The 24,532-nt window shown below is 41.7% G+C and overlaps 1 protein-coding gene across 1 annotated transcript; it reads right to left on the minus strand.

Annotated features, from left to right (window-relative positions):
- Positions 1 to 1,753: 1,753 nt before the first annotated feature.
- PYY (peptide YY) lies at positions 1,754 to 10,439 on the minus strand. Its single transcript, XM_077257718.1, has 4 exons — positions 10,322 to 10,439; positions 5,208 to 5,395; positions 3,115 to 3,198; positions 1,754 to 1,927 (listed from the first exon to the last, which is right to left on the minus strand). Exons 2-4 carry the CDS (start codon positions 5,393 to 5,395, stop codon positions 1,900 to 1,902), a joined length of 300 nt encoding a protein of 99 aa, XP_077113833.1. The 5' UTR covers positions 10,322 to 10,439; the 3' UTR covers positions 1,754 to 1,899.
- Between the last annotated feature and the right edge of the window lie 14,093 nt (positions 10,440 to 24,532).

The following is a 24,532-nucleotide window of genomic DNA, read 5'->3' on the forward strand; positions in this document are numbered from 1 at the left end:
GGAGAGGGGCGACTCTAGGGTCCCGGAAGAGCTCCGAGCCTACCCGTCAAACGGGTGCCGTCCCAACCGTAACATCAGGGAGGGACGGAGGATTAGCAGAACATCATCTAATCGAGTTGTGAGGGAACTTAAGAAACAGACACAACAGTTGTGGGGACTTTCCGTAAGCACAGCAGGGAAGGACCGCAACACATAGCGCTAGAAGGAAGGCACAGATTTCCACCTGCTAAGAGAACTCTGGAGGTGCCATTGGACCGGCTGGACTTGCGCAGCCTGGTTATCCAGATTCTGGACTGAGGACCCAGAGATCTTCAGTAAAGAGGTAAAGAGACTGCAACCTGGTGTCCTCGTTATTTACTGCACCGCACCACTACAGCCTCACTACCACTACCATCCGTCATATCTATCACCGTACGCCCCTCGGCAGGGTCACGGACCGGGCCTAGCCACCGTGACAACCCCAGAGCAGAGACTCAGAGGCCCGGTACCGGGTACCCCTCGGCCCTGCGGCAGTGGGGGCGCTACATGTGCTTCTTAGGCCTCATTTAGGCGTCCGTTTTTTGCATACGAGTACTGTCCGTGTCTTTCACGGATAGCACCCGAACCTATAATAGACTAGTGACTAGTCATTCACGTGTCTGTGATTTTCCGTGGACCGAGTGGTCCATCCAAAATCGTTTTAGACCTGGTCTGATTTTGATCCGAGTGTTGCATCAAAATTGGCAATGCAAATCTTTGAGTCTGAAAAAATCAGACCGCCCTCAGATGACATCCGTCTGACAGACAGGCAAAGAATAGAGACCCTTTTTACATGTACAAGAAAAACGGATGAAACTCTGACCAAACACAGACCATACTCTGCTAAAACTCAGATGCAACTCTGACCAAAATCACTTATGAAACTTTGTCAGTTTTTCTCGTATGTGAAAAAAAGGACGTCTGATTGAGGACTAAGTGGAGAAAAACTGGCTGAAGGAAAAGAAGACATCCGTTTAAGTGACCCTGTTATGGAGGACTTCTGCTCTCCAGTTGGTGCAATTGGTGTGACGTAACACAAGACCTTTTATTCTGGTTGTTGGTAGTAGGCCACCTGTGTAGTCAGGGAAGCTAATGTCTAGTTATTGCTAAGCTAATCATGTGTTAAATTGTGTTTTGTGCCTGGATGTAAAGGTTTTACATTTATTTTGCACACTGATAATAAAGAACAGGAAAAGCCCTGTTTGAGCTGATCTGCTGATCTTCACTGTATTGATCCCTTGCATACCACTATGCAGCTAATCTTCTGCGACATGTGTCTATAGCTTTGGAGTTCCCACCTCTCACATTCTTGCATGTCCTCATGTCAAGATTTTAGACTTTTTATGAAGTAATTTTCTTTTAATTACCATCATGGAGTACTTGGACCTTATTAGGGCATAATTATAGGTTATAAGAGTCATATTTTAGGTATCGCATCTAAAAGCAATGGAAAGAATGATGTTATCTAATGTCTTTCTTTGCTCAGGCATGCAAAATGTGTATTCAGGCATTAGCCCAGTGTCTGAGGGCCCATAGCCCAAAAATGGACAATCACACATTGATAACACAGTCTTATTTCCATTAAACTTGCTTTTATTTCTGGAAACAGTGGAATTCTCTGTCAAACATCACAGACTGCATATCATGGGAGAGGCAGCTCTGGTAGGATGGTGTACACACACAACACGCACACATGCGTGTTCTTGACACCACTGAAGGGTGGCACCGTCCGCTCTGCACTCTCCCCGCTGGGCGGAGAGATGAGATACAGGAACCAGTCAAAATGCAATATGGCATAAAAATAATTGATACGTTAAAAAGAAGGGAAAGTGGGAAGCAATCACCCGGGAAAAGGGAATGGGAGAGGGAAAAGTCCAAGGGTCACCAGTTATAAGAGGAGTCCTCATACCTAAGGATATAGAAAAGAAAGCTTTAGATATTTTCTGAAATACAAACTCAAGTCTATTAATATTCTTAGAAATTTCTTGTTACATTGTAGATTATTGTTGACCCCCAACTCTGTACTTTTTTGCATTCTGACATTCTTAATGATAGGAAGACGAAGCCCATAAGTGTGATAGATATAGGTGATGTTCTTTCACTTGTTGCTCACTCCTTGGTGCTCATTACTAGGACTAAGGGTGATCAAATAAAATAATACAGTGATATCCAACCTGAGGGCTGTCATGGTGGTTTTACATGGTCTAAGGCCACATGTTTGAGATCTTTGCACAATCTTTGTCCAGGATTAGGAAAATGTGGCATCTTTGTTACAAAAATCTGTCCACATGTTGCATATGGTATTCCAGTTCGGTGATATTTACTTTGGTGGAGCCAAACTGCAACACCAAGCAAAATTCACCAATGTGTTGCATTTGACTAAAACAGCCATGTTTTTCTAATTATGGACAGCCCCTTTAAAGTTTAATTGCACTTGAAGAAAACTTTTGACAAGTCATAGAGACATGTCAATAGTCTTGAATGATGGGGGTCAGTATGCTGAAACATCCACTGATCACTGAAAAGGAGAAGTAGCATTTAGCCCAGCACTGCTCTCCTCTGATGCTATAAAAAGTAATCCAGGTTGGAAAAAACACTGCTCAGCTGAGAGCGATGTGTCACTTACTAGGCAGGAGATTATCATTGATAGTCAGGCTGATCTGTGTAACCTCGCCCCCACCACTGATTGGCAGCTTGCAGACGACAATGTGTAGCATACACCGCAATCTGCCAATCAGGGGTTTGGGTGAGGTTATACAGGGCTTAGCATTCTGACCATCTCTATACCTACAACAGTTAAAAAAGGATTCTATAAAAAATACGTCAAGCAGATATATCATTGGAATCAGACTATCTTGCCCTATATTATGCTGCTCTTGGATTGCAAAGCAAAAACCTGCTGACAGAATCCTTTTAAAAGCAGTCCATTGAGATGAATGATTGTCCATGCTGTCCTTTATATACTGTATATACTGGGCAGCCTTGTAGTTTTACAGTGCAGGTCAAGTGGAGATTGGAATACAACAAGATTCATGTAGTTTACCATATTGAGTGCCACTGATTTATCATGTGTTTGTATTTGCTTTATTTACTCACCGTGATCGGCTGTTGTGGTTTCCATTGTCTCCATAAAGTAGCTCAGAAATCAGACTGTCAGCAGGACTGTCCCTCTTCCCATATCTGCTCAAAACATAGTATGCATTAGGATTTGTTGTACTATGAAATAATGGTGAGAATATGGAGTGGAAAGTGGACTGAAGCCCAAGTCTCTGTTTCCAATTGTTTTCTACTGTCACCTATATCACCTTACTTTCCTATACTATTTACATGTTCTGTTATAACCTGCTATTATAACTAGAATTTACGATACATATGACTATGTCCTTTTAAAAAAAAAAGATTGCATTACTCATACACGGTATAACAAATAGTAGTCAAAGCAGTGGCAAGTAGTGTTGAGCATTCCGATACCGCAAGTATCGGGTATCGGCCGATATTTGCTGTATCGGAATTCCGATACCGAGATCCGATACTTTTGTAGTATCGGGTATCGGTATCGAAACAACATTAATGTGTAAAATAAAGAATTAAAATAAAAAATATTGCTATACTCACCTCTCCGACGCAGCCTGCACCTTACCGAGGGAACCGGCAGCGTTGTTTGCTTAAAATTCACGCTTTAACTTCCTTACGTGAAGTCCCGGCTTGTGATTGGTCGCGCGCCGCCCATGTGGCCGCGACGCGACCAATCACAGCAAGCCATGACGTAATTTCAGGTCCTTCAGGATTTTAAAATTACGTTCCGGCTTTGTGATTGGTCGCGTCGCGGTCACATGGGCGACGCGACCAATCACAAGCCGTGACGTCACGGGAGGCTGGACACGCGCGCATTTTAAAATGCGCGCGTGTCCTGCCTCCCGTGACGTCCCGGCTTGTGATTGGTCGCGTCGCCCATGTGGCCGCGACGCGACCATTCACAGCAAGCCGTGACGTAATTTTAGGTCCTTCAGGATTTTAAAATTACGTTCTGGCTTGTGATTGGTCGCGCCGCGGTCACATGGGCGACGCGACCAATCACAAGCCGTGACGTCACGGGAGGCAGGACACACGCGCATTTTAAAATGCGCGCGTGTCCAGCCTCCCGTGACGTCACGGCTTGTGATTGGTCGCGTCGCCCATGTGACCGCGACGCGACCAATCACAAAGCCGGAACGTAATTTTAAAATCCTGAAGGACCTGAAATTACGTCACGGCTTGCTGTGATTGGTCGCGTCGCGGCCACATGGGCGGCGCGCAACCAATCACAAGCCGGGACTTCACGTAAGGAAGTTAAAGCGCGAATTTTAAGCAAACAACGCTGCCGGTTCCCTCGGTAAGGTGCAGGCTGCATCGGAGAGGTGAGTATAGCAATATTTTTTATTTTAATTCTTTATTTTACACATTAATATGGTTCCCAGGGCCTGAAGGAGAGTTTCCTCTCCTTCAGACCCTGGGAACCATCATGAATACCGTCCGATACTTGGTGTCCCATTGACTTGTATTGGTATCGGGTATCGGTATCGGATTAGATCCGATACTTTGCCGGTATCGGCCGATACTTTCCGATACCGATACTTTCAAGTATCGGACGGTATCGCTCAACACTAGTGGCAAGATATTAGCTGCTACCACCTGTGCAGTCTATTGTATTTCTCCATTGCCTTCTCATGATTCACTAACATCTCTCCAAGTATACAAGTTCCTGTCTTTGTTGCTATCAAGACAGACAGAACATTGTACTTTCCCAAACCTTAGGCCTATCAAGGCCCTGAATCTAACTATTACTTGACTTTAGTTGGCCACTGACAAACTGCCCTATAGGGCAGGTGCAATCAACTGTATAGTCTCTCATCTGAGAGAATCGGGTCAATTATGCAAATAACACTCTGATCACACTCTGACCAGTGTTTGATCAGAGTGTGATTCTCTCCGATGAGAAGATGGAGAAAAAAACACAGTGAGAACTGTGTTAATGCTTTATCTTTAGTGGTGTTGTGCAAAAAAAGTAAATAGTTGCTGACTGTCTAATCAAAAGTGATACTCTAAAGCAGACCAACCCTTTAAGTGTTTAAGTCAAGTAGACATACAAGTCTTCTAAGGTAAGATCCAAAAGTAACAACCATTTTTTTGTTTATGATGATATCACGCACCTTTGCCTTGTCACCAGGTTGATATAATGCCTCAAAGCGGTCAGATATTTATTTATTTCCTCTGGGGAAGCATCTTCTCCTGGAGATTCTGGTTTTGGTGGATATCCCTCTACTATTGTCCCTAGACATATTAAGACACACACTGCAATAGCTACCATCATTGGCCACAGCTTAATAGAGGTTACCATCTAGAGGAACAAGAACACAGGAAGAAGTTACTTAAAAAGCTGGTCATATACTGTTTTACATGCACAACTTGAGGTCCCCAATGCTATGTCTATGCAAAGTATGGCACAAGAAAGGGTAATGCACAATCAAGAGTCTTATTTCCCTTATCTGGTTGACCAAGACATTCCTATATCTGGTTGATTAAGACATATTAAGTGACCGACTGATATCAACCATAGGAAATTAGATAATCTATATGTTCAACTTACGAAGACGTATGAGTATTCAGAAGCCAAAAAAAAAGGAAAACAGTAAAATCAGGGGGCACAAATGAGACTTTGGGAAAGAGATAATGGACCTTGACAAGTCATCAATCCACATCATCCAAATTTCTAGGCACTGACAAGAAATCCTCAAAATATCGATACAGAAGATTCTTTTAAGGAGTTCAGAAATTATTGTTGATTATAACAATGTTTTGCTCAGTTGAGGATTGCTTACTCTCAGAATGATGCATTGGTTTCTAATAAAACCTCTGTGATGTTATAACTAGTTAGGAAACCATAAAACAAAACTTTTATAAAAAAAGAAAAAGCAATAAAGATCAGCTCACCTCCTCTCAGTCCCACCGCGACGATCATGCAGTGCTGCAAGTAGTATGAAGGTAAAACAGAAGTCCAGTGTGGGTGATATCCATAAAAAATAACTTTTATTCCATTTTTCCAATTTATTCCATCTTTATATCCAGAGACACAAAAACGAGTGAGTCCTATCAGCGACAGTCACAGGCTTAAAGTGCATTTAAAATCGTGCCGCCTCAGTCACTGTGATACACAATGACTAAGGCGGCACGACCGTTGAAACACGTATGGTTTTAAATGCACTTAAGCCTGTGACTGTCACTGGTATGAATCACCCGTTTTTGTGTCTCTGGATATAAAGATGGATTCTGGACTTATGTGCTTTTAATGAAAATGGAATAAAAGTTATTTTTTATGGATATCACCCACGCTGGACTTCTGCTTCACCTAACTTTTATAAAGTTATAGTAACATTCTAATGTTTAACTACCAAATAAAATTCCTTTATATTGGTGACTGATAATTCAAGATGTCTGAAAATTCTGCTAAATTTCTATTTCATTTTTTGTTTACTAAGTTTATAACTGAGACTAATAGTTTTTTCTGTTCAGCAAGCAACAATATTTCATAATTTTATAATTTGTACCCCTAAAAAATTGTTTTACCTTGAAAGAAGGAAATGTACTTGTTAGCCCATGTAAAAATCATACTGTAGTATATCTTTCATTTCATTAATTTTACATTAATTTTTTTTTTTATTTCAATTGCAAAAGAGGTCTCCTCGGTGGTACCTTGTGTTAAAGGACTCGGTGAAAAAATGAAGGAGGCAAATTTAATTTCAGGTGGTTTTATTCATCAACTCGTTTCAAAATATAAAATTTCTTCAACAGGACAAAGCACAATCAGTTCATAGTTTGTCCTGATGGAGAAGTTTTATACTTCAAAATGCACTGACAAATAAAACCACGTAAAATTGGATTGGCATCCTTCATTTTTCCTCCATGTCAGGGCAGAATAACCCATTTTTTTTCTCCAGTTCTATGTACAAATGAATTGAGGGCTCATTCACAGTATCCAATCAGGTGAAGAGATTTATGTTCTGACAGCTAATAGATAAGTCTCCATTGGGCTGTTCTCCACTGCTCTTGTTAATTTATATGATGCTCAATGTACTTCTTAAAAGCTGAATGATAATTATGTGTCAATATTAGAGATATTACTCCAATAAAAGTTCTATTTAGTAAATCTAATTAAAACTTATTATGCTGAGATAAAATCACTATATAGTTTCTAACAAAGAATTCCAGTGGGAAAATCATTTTATTAGCATTCAATATCAAGCACTTAAATCATTGTTATGATCTACTAAAATCATCAAGTTTATTTAAATGGAAATGTCATTACTTAGCAAGTACCAAATGACTAAAGAAAAGTGCCAGAACCCATCATGTGCCCCCCTGGGTAGCCCTATCCTAGCTATGCCCTTGCCCCAGTGTGATCTACTATTCTTAAATGTCTACCTATTATTCTGTAAAAAAAATACTCATCCGATATATCCTCCTATTACTCCATATAACCTCTACTATATCTCCTCCTATTACTCCATATAACCTCCCTATATCTCCTCCTATTACTCCATATAACCTCCCCTATATCTCCTCCTATTACTCCATATAACCTCCTTATATCACCTCCAATTACTCCATATAACCTCCCTATATCTCCCCAATTACTCCATATGACCTCCCTATATCTCCTCCTATTACTCCATATAACCTCCCTATATCTCCTCCTATTACTCCATATAACCTCCCTATATCTCCTCCTATTACTACATGTAACCTCCCTATATCTCCTCCTATTACTCCATATAACCTCACTATATCTCCTCCTATTACTCCATATAACCTCCCTATATCTCCTCCTATTACTCCATATAACCTCCCTATATCTCCTCCTATTACTACATGTAACCTCCCTATATCTCCTCCTATTACTCCATATAACCTCCCTATATCTCCTCCTATTACTCCATATAACCTCCCTATATCTCCTCCTATTACTCCATATAACCTCCCTATATCTCCTCCTATTACTCCATATAACCTCCCTATATCTCCTCCTATTACTCCATATAACCTCCCTATATCTCCTCCTATTACTCCATATAACCTCCCTATATCTCCTCCTATTACTCCATATAACCTCCCTATATCTCCTCCTATTACTACATGTAACCTCCCTATATCTCCTCCTATTACTCCATATAACCTCACTATATCTCCTCCTATTACTCCATATAACCTCCCTATATCTCCTCCTATTACTCCATATAACCTCACTATATCTCCTCCTATTACTCCATATAACCTCCCTATATCTCCTCCTATTACTCCATATAACCTCCCTATATCTCCTCCTATTACTCCATATAACCTCCCTATATCTCCTCCTATTACTACATGTAACCTCCCTATATCTCCTCCTATTACTCCATATAACCTCCCTATATCTCCTCCTATTACTCCATATAACCTCCCTATACCTCCTCCTATTACTCCATATAACCTCCCTATATCTCCTCCTATTACTCCATATAACCTCCCTATATCTCCTCCTATTACTCCATATAACCTCCCCTATACCTCCTCCTATTACTCCATATAACCTCCCTATATCTCCTCCTATTACTCCATATAACCTCCCTATATCTCCTCCTATTACTCCATATAACCTCCCTATATCTCCTCCTATTACTCCATATAACCTCCCTATACCTCCTCCTATTACTCCATATAACCTCCCTATATCTCCTCCTATTACTCCATATAACCTCCATATATCTCCTCCTATTACTCCATATAACCTCCCCTATATCTCCTCCTATTACTTCATATAGCCTCCTTATATCTCCTCCTATTACTCCATATAACCTCCCTATATCTCCTCCTATTACTCCATATAGCCCCCTATATCTCCTCCTATTACTCCATATAACCTCACTATACCTCCTCCTATTACTCCATATAACCTCCCTATATCTCCTCCTATTACTCCATATAACCTCCCTATATCTCCTCCTATTACTCCATATAACCTCCCTATATCTCCTCCTATTACTCCATATAACTTCCCTATATCTCCTCCTATTACTTCATATAGCCTCCTTATATCTCCTCCTATTACTCCATATAACCCCCCTATATCTCCTCCTATTACTCCATATAACCTCCCTATATCTCCTCCTATTACTCCATATAACCTCCCTATATCTCCTCCTATTACTCCATATAACCCCTATATCTCCTCCTATTACCCCATATAACCTCCCTATATCTCCTCCTATTACTCCATATAACCTCCCTATATCTCCTCCTATTACTCCATATAACCTCCCTATATCTCCTCTTATTACTCCATATAACCTCCCCTATATCTCCTCCTATTACTCCATATAACCTCCCTATATCTCCCCTATTACTCCATATAACCTCCCTATATCTCCTTCAGTTATTCCAAGTAATCTTTCTCTATGATGTGTACAATAGTGCTCCTCACACCCTTTCAACCTCAGTTTGGCAAAAAAAATATTGCAACAATGAATCCAAGTTACCTATGTTGTCCCATAAGGAAAGATATTTGCCCATTGTATCTTTGGGTGTGGGGTACATTATTAGAACTGTTAAACAGAATGGAAACCAATAATATCCAAAATTATTTTGGCCATGCTAAGAACTGTCTAAATTCACCATGAACATGCCATCACTGCTTACAAAATATCTGCGACAACTAAGCCATTCATTGTAGTGACTTCTTACAGACCATAGATTGGGTCTTTCCAATAAGTTCTTAAAATCTTAATCCCTTGTCAAAGAGGGGATTTACACAGAAAACCTACATTTACAAATAAGTGATTTATTGACCTGCCATGCACCCGTCATCCTACATTGCTCAATCACAATGGTGTAGGAAGTATGTGGAACACAACATCTATAGTCACAAATTGGAATATCAACGTTAAACTTCCAACTTATAGGTAAGATGATCACCAGCATAAATTGCTCTAGTAATATGCCGTAAATTTGTAATCTAAGATGTTGGTTATAAAAAAAAAAATTATATCCTCTGGGCTCAAAGAATGTTGTAAAACCTGGATGTCAATGACATTACAGCCTCAAGAAGATAGTAGGAACATAACATAGCATTGCTCTACAGAACAATATGATACAAGATTTAACTTGATGGACCTGGGTATTTTTTCTACCTTAAAACGACTAAACTCAAACAGAAAATAAGACATCTATTGAGGAGGCTATGAATGCCATTGAGTGGATCTCTAGTCAGACATAAAATGCTTCTACTCACTGTGTGATGGAAGGAAGGGACTGTGCAGACAGGTGAAGATGCTCCAACACTTCTTTCTCTCTCGCTGCTGTCTGCTCAGGATCTGCTTTGCCTTGTGATCCCTCTGTGGGTTTATATGTCCTGTGATAACAGAGGAATAAGTCAGCTCCTCCTCCCACTCAAAGTTTCTAGCTCCATCCCCTATAACCAGACACTCACTCATCTCTGATTGATCAATAAGTTGTCTATTATGGCATATTGTATAGGATGGAGGAGGAGGTTAGAAGGAGGTAAAGTGATAGAGGCCTGCGTGGGTGAGGAGTCTGTCTATTAACCTTCAGGTTTGCTGAAGTAATCTGCTTTTACAACTCAATTATTTTAACATTTTATCATCAAAGATAGGAGATAATTAGTTAATGTAGTGGTTTCAGGTTAGGGAGCAATGCAGAGACATTCACCTGTGTTTGTTTATAGGCCAATTAGAGACTCTGCTAGTATGGGTTCATTACTTCTAAAACATTGCCTACCACTCCACATCAGCAGCCTCTCCATCCCCAGGTATTGTGCAGAGCATATGTTCATCATCCTCACTTCATTCTTTCTTCATGATTTTCTGTTGTCTAATTGAAAGAAGAATAGAAAGGTAGCGTCCGTATTCACAAATATGAGCGACCTCATAAATATATGTATTGTAAAATTAGTGTCATAAACTCTTCACAAGTGTATATTACTACGCATAGGGAACAGACTGTAATATTTTACTGCAACATTTCTCAACTATATGTCAGCCACCAATATATCTTGTGATAACACTATTTATCCCTTCTTTCATATTTCTCCTCCTATTACTCCATATAACCTCTCTATATCTCCTCCTATTACTCCATATAACCTCCCTATATCTCCTCCTATTACTCCATATAACCTCTCTATATCTCCTCCTATTACTCCATATAACCTCCCTATATCGCCTCCTATTGCTCCATATAACCTCCCTATATCTCCTATTACTCCATAAAACTTCCCTATATCTCCTCCTATTACTCCATATAACCCCCTATATCTCCCCCTATTACTCCATATAACATCCCTATATCTCCTCCTATTACTCCATATAACCTCCCTATATCTCCTCCTATTACTCCATATAACCTCCCTATATCTCCTATCCTATTACTCCATATAACCTCCTTATATCTCCTCCTATTACTCCATATAACCTCCCCTATACCTCCTCCTATTACTCCATATACTCTCCCTTATATTTTCTCTTATTACTGCATATATCATCCCCTATATTTACTCCTTTTACATCATATCATTTTTAATTTCTCTTTTCAATAACCATTCTAATTGTTTCATCAACACTTGAGGAGAAAAAGTTTAGTTTAATGTTGCTTCAGTTGCTATTTTGTCACACTTTCCAACTGTAGTAGTTTCTCAAGTTTTGTATAATTAAGAGGTTTAAAACATCACAAACATAGCTAGAGCTACCTAAAAGATAGCAAGCACTATATTGATGTAAAAAAATATGAGGTTCTGATTACTGCATCGATATCTACAAATTGTGAGCTCATCATATCTTCTGTGCATGGTGCTGAACCCTATCCCTCTACTTCTATTTGTTCATAATTCTGTTCTGTATAAATAAGTCTATTATTCATTTCTGTATTTCTGACTTTTTTTGTAATATATTGTGTTGTTATCCTGGATGACAGAGACGCAAGGCAATTGAACAATAGATATTTGTTAATATGCTGATTACAGATTGTCCAGGCCAGCTAGTTTCTTGACATTCTATAGGATGCCAGCTTAGGGGACCATGGTGCCAGCTGAAATAATACAGATCTGCTTCACTGACCATCACTGATCCCATGGATAAGCTTGGGGAAGCCAGGATTCGGATCCACTGGTCACCTGGCTCCACGGAGATGTTCAGAAATGGCAGATTGTGACTCTGTGGTCACCTGGCCTTGTACCTCAATGGACTGTCAGCTTCCTAAGCTTGTTGTCACCTCCTCTCTGTGTGCCACAGGTAGGGGTAGTTGGCTCTGGAAGGTCCGAAGTCACAGCTGCTTTCAATCCCGACGAATGAGCTGAAGGAGACTCTGTAATTTTAGGGAGGTTATATGGAGTAATAGGAGGAGATATAGGGGAGGTTATATGGAGTAATAGGAGGAGATATAGGGAGGTTATATGTAGTAATAGGAGGAGATATAGGGGAGGATATATGGAGTAATAGCAGGAGATATAGAGGAGGTTATGTGGAGTAGTAGTAGGAGATATAGGGAGGTTATATGGCATAATGGAGGATATATAGGGAGATTATATGGAGTAATAGGAGGAGATATATGAGAGGTTATATGAAGTAATAGGAGATACAGGGGAGGATATATGGAATAACAGGAGAAAATATAGTGGAGGTTATATGGAATAATAGGAGGAGATACATGGTAGGTTTTGTGGAGTAGTAGGAGGAGATATAGGAAGGTTTTGTGGAGTAATAGGGGAGATATAGGGGAGGTTATATGGAATAATAGGAGATATAGAGAAGTTATATGGAGTAATAGGAGGAGATATAGGGGAGGTTATATTGAGTAATAGGCGGAGATATAGGGGAGATTATATGGAGTAATAGAAGGAGATATAGGGAGGTTATATGAAGTAATAGGGAAGATATAGGAAAGATATGTGGCATAATAAAAGGAGATATAGGGGAGGTAATACAGAGTAATAGAAGGAAATATAGGGAGGTTACATGGAGTAACAGGAGGAGATATAGGGGGTTATATGGAAAAATAAGAGGAGATATAAGGGAAGTTATATGTAGTAATAGGAGGAAACATAGGGGAGGTTATGTGGAGTAGTAGGAGGAGATATAGAGACGTTATATGGCGTAATGGGGGAGATATAGGGAAGTTATTAAGTAATAGGGGAGGTTATATGGAGTAATAGCAGGAGATATAAGGGAGGATTGTGTGGAGTAATAGCAGGAGATGTAGGGAGGTTATATGGAGTAATAGGAGGAGATATAGGGGAAGATATATGGAGCAATAGGAGGAGATATAGGGGAGATTTTGTGGAGTAGTAGGAGGAGATATAGGGGAGGTTATATGGAGTAATAGGAGGAGATATAGGGGAGGTTATATGGAGTAATAGGAGGAGATATAGGGAGGTTATATGGAGTAATAGGAGGAGATATAGGGGAGGTTATATGGAGTAATAGGAGGAGATATAGGGAGGTTATATGGAGTAATAGGAGTAGATATAGGGAGGTTATATGGAGTAATAGGAGGAGATATAGGGAGGTTATATGGAGTAATAGGAGGAGATATAGGGGAGGTTATATGGGGTAATAGGAGGAGATATAGGGGAGGTTATATGGAGTAATAGGAGGAGATATGGGGGAGGTTATATGGAGTTATAGGAGGAGATATAGGGAGGTTATATGGAGTAATAGGAGGAGGTATAGGGAGGTTATAAGGAGTAATAGGAGGAGATATAGGGAGGATATATGGAGTAATAGGAGGAGATATAGGGAGGTTATATGAAGTAATATGAGGAGATATAGGGAGGTTATATGGAGTAATAGGAGGAGATATAGGGAGGCTATATGCAGTAATAGGAGGAGATATAGGGAGGTTATATGGAGTAATAGGAGGAGATATAGGGAGGTTATATGGAGTAATAGGAAGAGATATAGGGAGGTTATATGGAGTAATAGGAGGAGATATAGTGAGGTTATATAAAGTTATAGGAGGAGATATAGGGAGGTTATATTGATTATTAGAAGGAGATATAGGGGAGATTTTATGGAGTAATAGAAGATTTAAGGGAGGTTTTATAGATTAATAGAATGAGGTATAGGGAAAGATTTTATGCAATAATGAATGAGAATTCTGCTAAAAATATTAATAAATATTTCTACTGTTTTTCTTTGAAATGTCTGTTGGAAATCAGAATTTTTAAATATTTTCAATGACATGTAGGACATCTTTCATATATTCACTTTTAATTAATCAATGTATTAGTTTTTATCTGTTTCTACTAAAGACTGGCAATGGGAAGCCATGCTTTTACTGGTTAAATTCCATCTGTATTTAGCTTGCATTTCTCTGTCAGTAGGTAACCTATCCAGAAAATGTTTCCTTAGGCTTCAGTAGACAATCCATCTGTTATCCTAGTTTCAGCGACTTATCTCGTCATCTTTCAGCATCTTCAGGAGAAATATTGTCTATGTGCCCATTAGCAGCTTCCCTGAAGAATCAAGAAGAATATAACTGGGGACAGTGTGATTAAATAATCTTAGTTGGAACATACAAAATTATATTATCCATCCGCTCACCTTTACCTGTCTACACTTCTATGGATAAGGGATCTCCGCTGTCATCAGGAAAGGTTGACTGGAAGTGACAGGTGGTGCCAGTCACTCTGTGGTTCAGGATCAATAGGTCACACAATGATTGTGGTATGACCTTAAAGTGGTTCTTGCAATACCGATAATGTTTTCTCACAGTTCTCTGCTGTGCCTGGATAAAATATGGCAACAAAAGTTATTTCAGTCATTATTCTTCAGTTTTGCATTTCTATATTTGTACTGAAGGATAATGGCATGGAAGCAAAATAAGTACCAAGAATATCATGGTACATCATAATCAGTTACCATCTAAGTATAGACATGTACTGTATATTGAGGAAAGGGGTCTCCCGAGCATAAAACCCCTCTTTAATACTTGATATTGCTCTAACAAAAAAAAAGGCCTAGCATCTGTTACATGATCAATCACCAGATTCCTCATTACTTTGTTCTTCTGAAGAGAAGAGTCCTGAACAGGTTTTTACAAAGAGGATGGACGAACTACAGAGGCACTTCCGTATGCAACGTTTTCATACTATCTACGGTCATGACAAAAGTTTAGAGACTGACAAATTTTGTTTTTCACGAAGCTTGCTGCTTTAGTGTTTTTAAATATTTCATTCAGATGTTAATATGATTTCTATGGTTATCATCATTTCATAAGGTTTTAAACTATTTTTGACAAACACATCAAGATTATGCAAAGACTCAAAATTTACAGTGTTGACCCATATTTCTCAAGACTTTAGCAATTCGCCTTGGCAGCTGGATACCAGCTTCTGGGCCAAATCCCAACTGATGACAATCCATTTTTCCTTAACAAGTCATTTGAGTTTATCATCATTTCTGTGCTCTTGTTTGTGTTCACACTTTTTTCAATGATCAACCACAGGTTCTCACACGTCTGTGGTCTAAGGATGTTTTACTGCTGGCATGACACAGACTTCATGGTAGCACACATCTTCTTTTCTCCAGACATTCTTTAAAATGTCTCAAACCGTCTGAAGTCAGCTTCAGCAGAGAAAATAACTTTATTCCAGTCCTCTGCAGTCTAATCCCTGAACTTCCTGCAAAGTAATTTCCTCTGATGAAGCCATCTTTCACTCACAGTTTTACCTAAGAACACCTCCATGAATAAAGAATTGGATCTAAACATCCTCCAAGAGCAAGGTCTCCCACCAATCCATACAGTGGGGGAAAAAAGTATTTAGTCAGCCACCAATTGTTTAAGTTCTCCCACTTAAAAAGATGAGAGAGGCCTGTAATTGATATCATAGGTAGTCCACAACTATGAGAGTCAAAATGAGAAAACAAATCCAGAAAATCACCTTGTCTGATTTGGCAAGATTTATTTTTAAAATTATGGTGGAAAATAAGTATTTGGTCACCTAAAAACATGCAAGATTTATGTCTCTCACAGACCAGTAACTTCTTCTTTTAGAGGCTGCTCTGTCCTCCCCTCATTACCTGTAGCAATGGCACCTGTTTGAACTTGTTATCAGTATAAAAGACACCTGTGAGGAGTTGCTATATTGGGTCACTAAACAGAGAGGGAAAGTATTGGAGCAGCTGTTAGTCCCGGGATACTATAGACTTGGGTATTAGATCTGGCCCATGCTCATGTCTTGGAGGGGCATCTAAGCATAGATAAGACCCAAGCGCGAGTACTTCAGAGGTTCTACTGGCCTCGGTGTCACAGGGACATTGTTAAATTCTGATGGTCCTGCCCTACCTGTCAGCTAACTGCACCCGTATCCCACTTCCGTAGTCCCCTAGTTCCGTTACCAATAATTGAAGTCCCATTTGACCAGATTGACATGGACCTGGACCTTAGTTAAGTCTGCCAGGGGTTATCAATACATCCTGGTAGTAATGGACTATTTTCACGTTACCAGGAGGCGGTGCCACTGAGAAGCTTCTCATCCCAAAATATAGCATGGGAACTAGTGCAAATTTTCTCCCGGACGGGCCTGTTGAAGGAGATCTTGACAGGCCAAGGGACACCGTTCATGTCTAAGGTAATGAATGAGTTGTATAAGGACCTCCAGTTTACCCAACTTAGGAAGTCAGTGTACTATCCACAGACAGACGGCCTGGTGGAGAGGTTCAATAAGACCTTAAAATCAATGTTGAAGAAGGTTGTAGAGAAGGATGGCCGAGATTTGGATTGCTTCCTGCCATACCTACTGTTCTCTATCAGAGAAATCCCACAGGCCTCTACGGCAGGGGTGGGGAACCTTTTTCTAGCCGGGGGCCATTTGGAAATTTCTACCATCATTTGGGGGCCACACAAAAATGATCACCTCAAAAATGACCCCGGTATATTTAGTCACACAATTAATTATGGTAACTCACCCTTAATGTGATGGCTGGAGCTGCTTCTCTTTGGTGCAGGTGTGATGTTAGGTGATATTAATCATGTTGCTTCTCACAGCTGCTTTTCCAGGTTTGTGTCCGCCCAGAGAGCAGTCAACTTTTTGTCATAAGTTTTGTAAATCATTTACATCACACAGGAGATGCTGGGACTACTGTATATACATCACATAGGAGACACTGACACAGTTGTATATACACCACGTAGGAGACTATGGGACTGCTATATAAGCATCACATAGGAGACACTATTACTGCTGTCTATACATGACATAGGAGACACTGGGACTGCTGTATATACATCACATAGGAGATGCTCAGACAGCTGTATATAAACCACATAGGAGACGATGGGACTGCTGTACGTACATAACATAGGAAACATTCTGACTGCTGTATATGCATCACAGGAGACTCTTGGGTCATATAAATTACAGGAGGGGCTGGGGGGCATAGATATCACTGGAGATGCTGAGACATATTGATCACCGGAGAGGCTGGGGGGAATAGCCATCACTGAGAGGCTATATACATCACTAGGAAGCATAGACAGCACTGGGGGTATATATGTCCCTGGGGGAATATACATCACTGGTGGGATCACATACATCACTGGGGGCTATATGCAGCACTGGGGGCTATATCCATCACAGGTGGGGGGATACACAGCACTGGGCGTGATATACAGTACTCAGTGTGATATACAACACTTCTGGGGCAAATGTATCACTGGGGAATATACATATCACTTGGGGCACATACAGCCCTGGGGGGATATACAGCACTGAGGGGGACAGGCATCGCCAGGGAGGCACAGAGATCACGGGGGGTGCACAGAGATCCCAGGGGGCACAAAGATTACAGGGGGGCACAAAGATCACAGCGGGGGCATAGCTGGGAGGCACATAGCTGGAAGTGACAGAGATCAAAGGGGGCACCGAGATTACAGGGGAGCACAAAAGCAGGGAGCCATAGAGAGCACAAGGGTGTGCATAGCTGGAGGGCACGGAAATCACAGAGGGCATTTAGCTGGGGGGGCAGAGAGATCACAGGGGGAACAGAGAACACAGGAGGGCACATAGCTGGGGGCACAGAAATCACAAGGGGGACATAGCTTTGGGGCACAGGGATCACAGGGGGTACATAGCTAGGGCAACAGAGATCATAAGGGGCACAGAGATCACAGGGGGGCACAGAGATCACATGGGGGCAGATAGCTGGGAGGCACAGAGTTCGAATGAGGCATATACACTCCCTGACAGAAGTTATGTCGCTTATCCATGTTATGTAAATAAAAGCTTATAAACGGATGTTAAATTTATCCATTGGTTGTTTAAATTATTCTTTTCAAAGCTGAAACCCTCCAAAATGTGGTTTAGGTTAAGAAAATAAATTGGCATCAATGCAGAAATATTGATCATTTAATGGACACAGAATGGTCAGATTTTGGCAAGACAAAACTTCTGTCAGGGAGTGTAGTTGGGGGGCACAGAGATCACAGAGGCACATAGCTGGGGGGCACAGAAATCACAGGGAGCACATAGCTGGGGGCCACAGAGATCGCAGGGGGCACATTGCTGGGGCCACAGAGATCACATGGGGGCACATAGCTGGGAGGCACAGAGATCAGAGGGGGCACATAACTGGGGGGCACATAAATCACAGGGAGCACATAGCTGGGGGCACATTGCTGGGGCCACAGAGATCACAGGTGGGGTACAGTGATCACAGGGGGGCACATAGCTGCGGGGAACAGAAATCACAGGGGGTACATAGCTGGGGGCCACAGAGCTCTCAGGGGAGGCACAGAGATCACATGGGGCACATAGCTGGGAGGCACAGAGATTACAGGGGGGCATATAGTTGGAGGGCACAGAGATCACTGGGGAGGTCATATAGGTGGGAGGCACAGAGATCATATTATTGCACATAGCTGGAGGGGAGCACATAGCTGAGAGGCACAGAAATCACCAGCAGACAGGCACAGAGCTGCCAACATGCATAGAGATCGCTCTGGACGCTATGGCAGCAGCTACTCTTCTGGGACAGTAGGACGGCAGCACATTGGGCGCTAACCCCGCCCACCCGGATGCTAACCCCGCTCACCCTGATGTCACCTGTTGTGAATTCTGCTTTTGGGCTCCCTCCGGTGGTTGTAGGTGGTAATGCAGTTGTCCCTGAGTTGCAGTCCTGGTCAGGTGTATCTGCTGATTGCAGTTCTGACTGGGGTATTTAGGCGTGCAGGATTCATTAGTCCTTGCCAGTTGTCCATGGTTGTTGGGAGGTTTTGGTCCTGGTTTGGTTCCTTCTGCCTTCTGCCAAATCAGCAAAGATAAGTGTCTGGTTTTGTTTCTGTGGCACACATGCTGTGTGCTTAATAATTCTATGCTATTCAGTGTTTTTTTTGTCCAGCTTAAATTGTGTCAGTATTTTCTCAGTCTTGTTGGATTCTCTGGAGTGGCAGATATACATTCCATGTCTTTAGTTAGATTGTGGAACTTTTTGTATTATCTGCTGTGGATATTTTTTGGAAGGGTTTTAATACTGACCGCTTAGAATTCTGTCCTATCTTTCCCTATTTAGCTAGAGTGGCCTCTTTTGCTGAATCCTGTTTTCTGCCTGCGTGTGTCTTTCCTCTCCTACTCACAGTCAATATTCGTGGGGGGCTGCCTATCCTTTGGGGTTCTGCTCTGAGGCAAGGTAGTATTCCTATTTCCATCTATAGGGGTATTTAGTCCTCCGGCTGTGTCGAGGTGTCTAGGGTTTGTTAGGCACACCCCACGGCTACTTCTAGTTGCGGTGTTAGTTCAGGTTTTGCGGTCAGTACAGTTTCCACCTACTCCAGAGAAAGTTCATGCGGCTCCAAAGTCACCGGATCATAACAGTCACCATTTATGTGCAGGCAGGCAGCATTCTGTAATGCCGGTAGCTGACAGGATATGGCTGCCGCTCGAGGATTGCGGACTCTGGGGACATGCCCGCGGGCCACATGAAAAGTCATCATGGGCAGCATGTGGCCTGTGGGCCAGAAATTCCCCACCCCTGCTCTACGGGGTTCTTGCTGTTCGCGCTCCTGTACGAATGGCACAATCAGGGTCTTCTGGACATTGTAAAGGAAGCCTGTGAAGCCGGGGTAACACCCCACCGAAGCGTTATTGAACATGTGGCCCAGATGCAGGACAGGATCGCGAGTGTGATGCCAATTGTGAAGGAGAGTCTCCTCCAAGCACAAGAGGCCCAGGTAAGGGTCTACAATCGGTCGGCAAGACAGACAGTTTAGCACTGGGGATCGGATGCTCTTGTTGATCCCCACTGTTGAAAGTAAATTCCTGTCCAAGAGGCAAGGGTTATACAAGGTGGTGGAGAAGTTGAGTGACATCAACTACAGGGTCCACTAACCGAGGAGAAGAAAACCATACCAGGTGTACCACATTAAACTGCTGAAACCGTGGCGAGACAGGGATCCATTAGAAGCAACGTGCCTAGGAGCCCATTCTGAAACCAAGGTCGAGGATGTCACAGTGGCAGAGACACTGTCGCTGGCATAGAGACAACAGTGCCGTGACCAGTTTTCGGAGTTACCAGGATGTATGCAGGTTGTGGAGCATGAAATCCTGACTGAATCACATGTGAGGGTGAGCCAAAGGCCGTAATGGATTCTGGAAACTCGCCACGAGGTGATCTCCAAGGAGTAGAAGAGAATTTTGAGCCTAGGCGTCATCGAGGAGTGAAAGAGCAGCTGGTTCAGTCCTATTGTCATTGTGCCGAAGCGAAAAGGAGAGTGGCACTTCTGTAATGATTACAGGAAGCTCAATGAGGTGTCCAAGTTTGACGCTTATCCAAGCCCAGGGTCGATGAGCTTATTGAGAGGTTAGGGTCAGCCGCCGTGTACTTGGATGACATCGTGATCTTCAGCCCAGATTGGGGAAGTCACCTGCAGAAGGTCCAGGCGGTACTAGATGCACTGAGGAAGGCAAGGTTTACCATGAACCCAAAGAAGTGCACCCTTGGGAAAGGATAGGCAAAGTACTTACTGTATGTTACATTGTTGGAAGGGGCAAGATTAAGCCACAAATAGACAAAGTGGAGGCGATACAGAAGTCGCCTCAGCCAGTGTCCAAGAAGCAAGTTACCAGGTTTCGGGGAATTGTGGGATATTATCTGCGATTTATTCCAAATTTCGCCATGGTAGCTGCCCCCCTGACAGATCTTCTCAAGGGCACAAAGTTGTCGATGGTCAAATGGTCCTCTGAAACTGAATAGCATTCCAGGAGTTGAAGCTTGTCCTGTGCAGATAGCCGGTCTTCACTAAAGAGTTTGTGCTCCAGATGGACTCCTCCGAGGTCAGTTTAGGAGCTGTGCTGTCCCAGGAAATAGATGGGGATGAATGTCTAGTCCTATACCTGAGTAGGAAACTCTCCTGTGAGAAGGACTATGCCATAGTAAAAAAATAGTACATAGCCATCAAGTGGGCAATCAACACCCTGAGATACTACCTGTTAGGCAGAAGGTTCAGGCTAGTGTCAGATCATACACCCCTGAGATGGATGAGTGAAAAGTAGGGGAAGAATGCCCAAGTAATTAGGTGGTTTCTGGCTCTCCAAGACTTTACTTTTCATGTGGAGAACAGGAAAGGGAAATTGCATGGGAATGCAGATGCCCTGTCCATAGTCCCATGCTTAGCCAGTGAAGGTGCCAAAACCCTCGGCTTTGGGCAGAGGGGGTATATGTGGCAAAGTACTGAGGAGAGATATCTGTCACTACGCTTAATGGCGTCAGCGATAGAAAGCTAAAGTATTTTCTTCCAGCACATTAAAGTGTTGTGAGGCTTAAGCTACAGTTGTATAAATGGGCATTTTTATGTGGACATCCATAGAGAGGGTGGGAGGGTATCCAACTTATCTCCACCTGCAGAGCCGCCACTGCCGTGTCCTGACAGGACCTGTGTGATGTCACAGGCATGTGATCAGTCACATAGCTGAGGAGTCACATGGTCTAGGCTTAAATAGCTGGGCTCCACATGCAGTCTGGGTGTTGAATGTCTGGAGAGGAACACTCCAGAGAAGTGGTTTGTTCTGTGGTTTAGGCCTGAACCGTGGGTCGTGCTAACCCTGATTGGGCTGACCCCGCTACTACGACTGTACCTAGAGCTACTGTTTTGTTTTATTTTGGTGTTTTGCCCAAAGGGCCGTGTTTATTTTGTGCTATCTTTCCTGAAATGGCAAATATATCTTGATGCAGAAATGTGCATAGTTACATATTTATATAGGTTAAAAAAAAACATAAGTCCACCAAGTCCAGATAAGTTATGTGCCAGTCCATTGTATTGACCACACATATATTTATACATATAAATGATATCTCCACTGAGATGTCTTTTTTTAAGCTAAACAAGCCCATCTTTTCTAATCTCTCATCATATGAGGAGCCTTCCATCCCTTGCAATATAAGTTTCTCGCTTTGAACTTTCTCTAATTTCTGAATATCCTTTTTAAAATGTGGAACCCTAAACTGAATCATATGTTCTAGATGTGACCTCATAAGTGATTTATAGAGGGATAATAATACATTAGTTTCACAGTATTTTACATTTCCTTTTATACATCCTAAGATCTCATTTACTTTTGCAGCTGCTGCCTGATATTGAGTATCAGATGAAGATACAGTAATTCAACGCCTAAATATACAAATTTTATGGCTTTGGTTGTGTTGAGTTCATTTTTTACATCATGATTTTTTTCTGGTGTGTTAATTTGAGAAAAGCAACACACGTACCGATGTCCAATGTTTATATAATATCTACAGTATGTCATATATCTATCTATCTATAAATTTACCTATTTCTTTCTCTATCTGTCCATCACAATACTAATTACCGTAATACTAAAAGAAGTTAAACAATGTATTCTCATAGACGCCATCCAAATTCTGCATGTACGAATATAGTGACAGAGAATATACTGTATATATATATTTGTTTAAATATAAGGCTATGTTCAGATGTCCTGTAATGATCTTTTAGAACAGGTCATGTAACAATCTGTTGGCAAAATAGTTTTGAAGGCATAACTTTTTAGTCTGTGTTTCAAAAACTGATCTCTGTTGGATTCATTTTTTTAACCATAAAGTCTATGGACAATGGATTCGTTAATTAGCCATCCAGTTTTTGCTTGCTGGATCCATTAGAAATGGAAGACAATGTATGGCTAATTAACTGATCCGTTATACATAGACTTTAGTGTTAAAGAGGTTGTCCACTACTTTTAAATTGATGGCCTATCCTTAGGATAGGTCATCAATGTCTGATTGGCCGTGGTCCGGCTTTCCCTGCTGATCTGCTGTTATCAGTGATGGCGGTCGTCGACCAGAAGTACTTACCTGCGGAGCTGGCTGTCTACTTGTAGTGGCTACCGCAGGGTACAGCACATTCACCTCATATACAAATCAATAGGTGCTGTATGTACAGTAGCAAGCCGCGGCCACTACAAGTAGACGGCCAACTCTGTAAGTAAGTACTTCCGGCTGGTGGCCACTGCCACGGTAACAGCTGATTAGCAGGGGTGCCGGGTGCTGGACCCCGGCTGATCAGACATAGATGACCTATCCTAAGGCTAGGCCATCAATGTAAAAGTAGTGGACAAACTCTTTTAAAAAAACAGATCCAGCAGAGACCAGTTTTTGAAGAACGGACTTAAAGGTTGTGTCTGCACAATTCTTTTGCTTACGTATTACTGCTGGATCATTACTAGACATGTGAACATAGCCTAAGTATATTTGGTAAAACTGTCAGTAAGGTGTTAACTATCGCTGGACCAGACTACAGACACAAGGGGGTGGAGTAGAGGTTTCCTAGGAAGGATAATAAGAAAGCAAACACTGAGTGCAAATAGCAGGGATTGTCCTGTGTTTAGTTTGAGTTACAGAACAATTATCTCTCGCCTGTTATATATTTGCATTGCTGTGTAATATAATATATCGGCAGCTCCAAGCTGGAGGGACAGGAAGAACAGTGTAAGCGAATTGAAAGTTATTACCCAATCAAGTGCTCGACTAACAGTATGGGTGACGCTGTAATAACCTGGAACATGGGTCTATTGTCCATCTAATTGCTATTAGGCCATACAGCGGCACAATTAGACGTATATCCACCTAAATAATTATATTAGCGCACTAATGCATCAGTACGCGAACCAACTTCACAGCTAGCCATGGTTTATATTAGTCTGCTGTTTAGTACCACAGCTCCTTTGCAAACCTTAGTATATTGGTTACAGACTACAATCAAGCTCTGAGAAATCTACCTCTCCAATCACGTTGTCTTCCTCTTCCATCTAAACACTCAGTGTGGGCCGAAAAAGGAAAAACAGATGAAAGGGAGGATGACTATGGTATCATTTTACACACAGAGTTTGTATTTTGTTTCCATGGAGATGAATAGGTCTGCATAGGAGCTGTATACTAAAAATGAGCTACGGTACTTGATTAGCATTGCCCTGATTCAG

This window comes from Ranitomeya variabilis, chromosome 4, assembly GCF_051348905.1.
Source record: "Ranitomeya variabilis isolate aRanVar5 chromosome 4, aRanVar5.hap1, whole genome shotgun sequence".
Classification (NCBI taxonomy): domain Eukaryota; kingdom Metazoa; phylum Chordata; class Amphibia; order Anura; family Dendrobatidae; genus Ranitomeya; species Ranitomeya variabilis.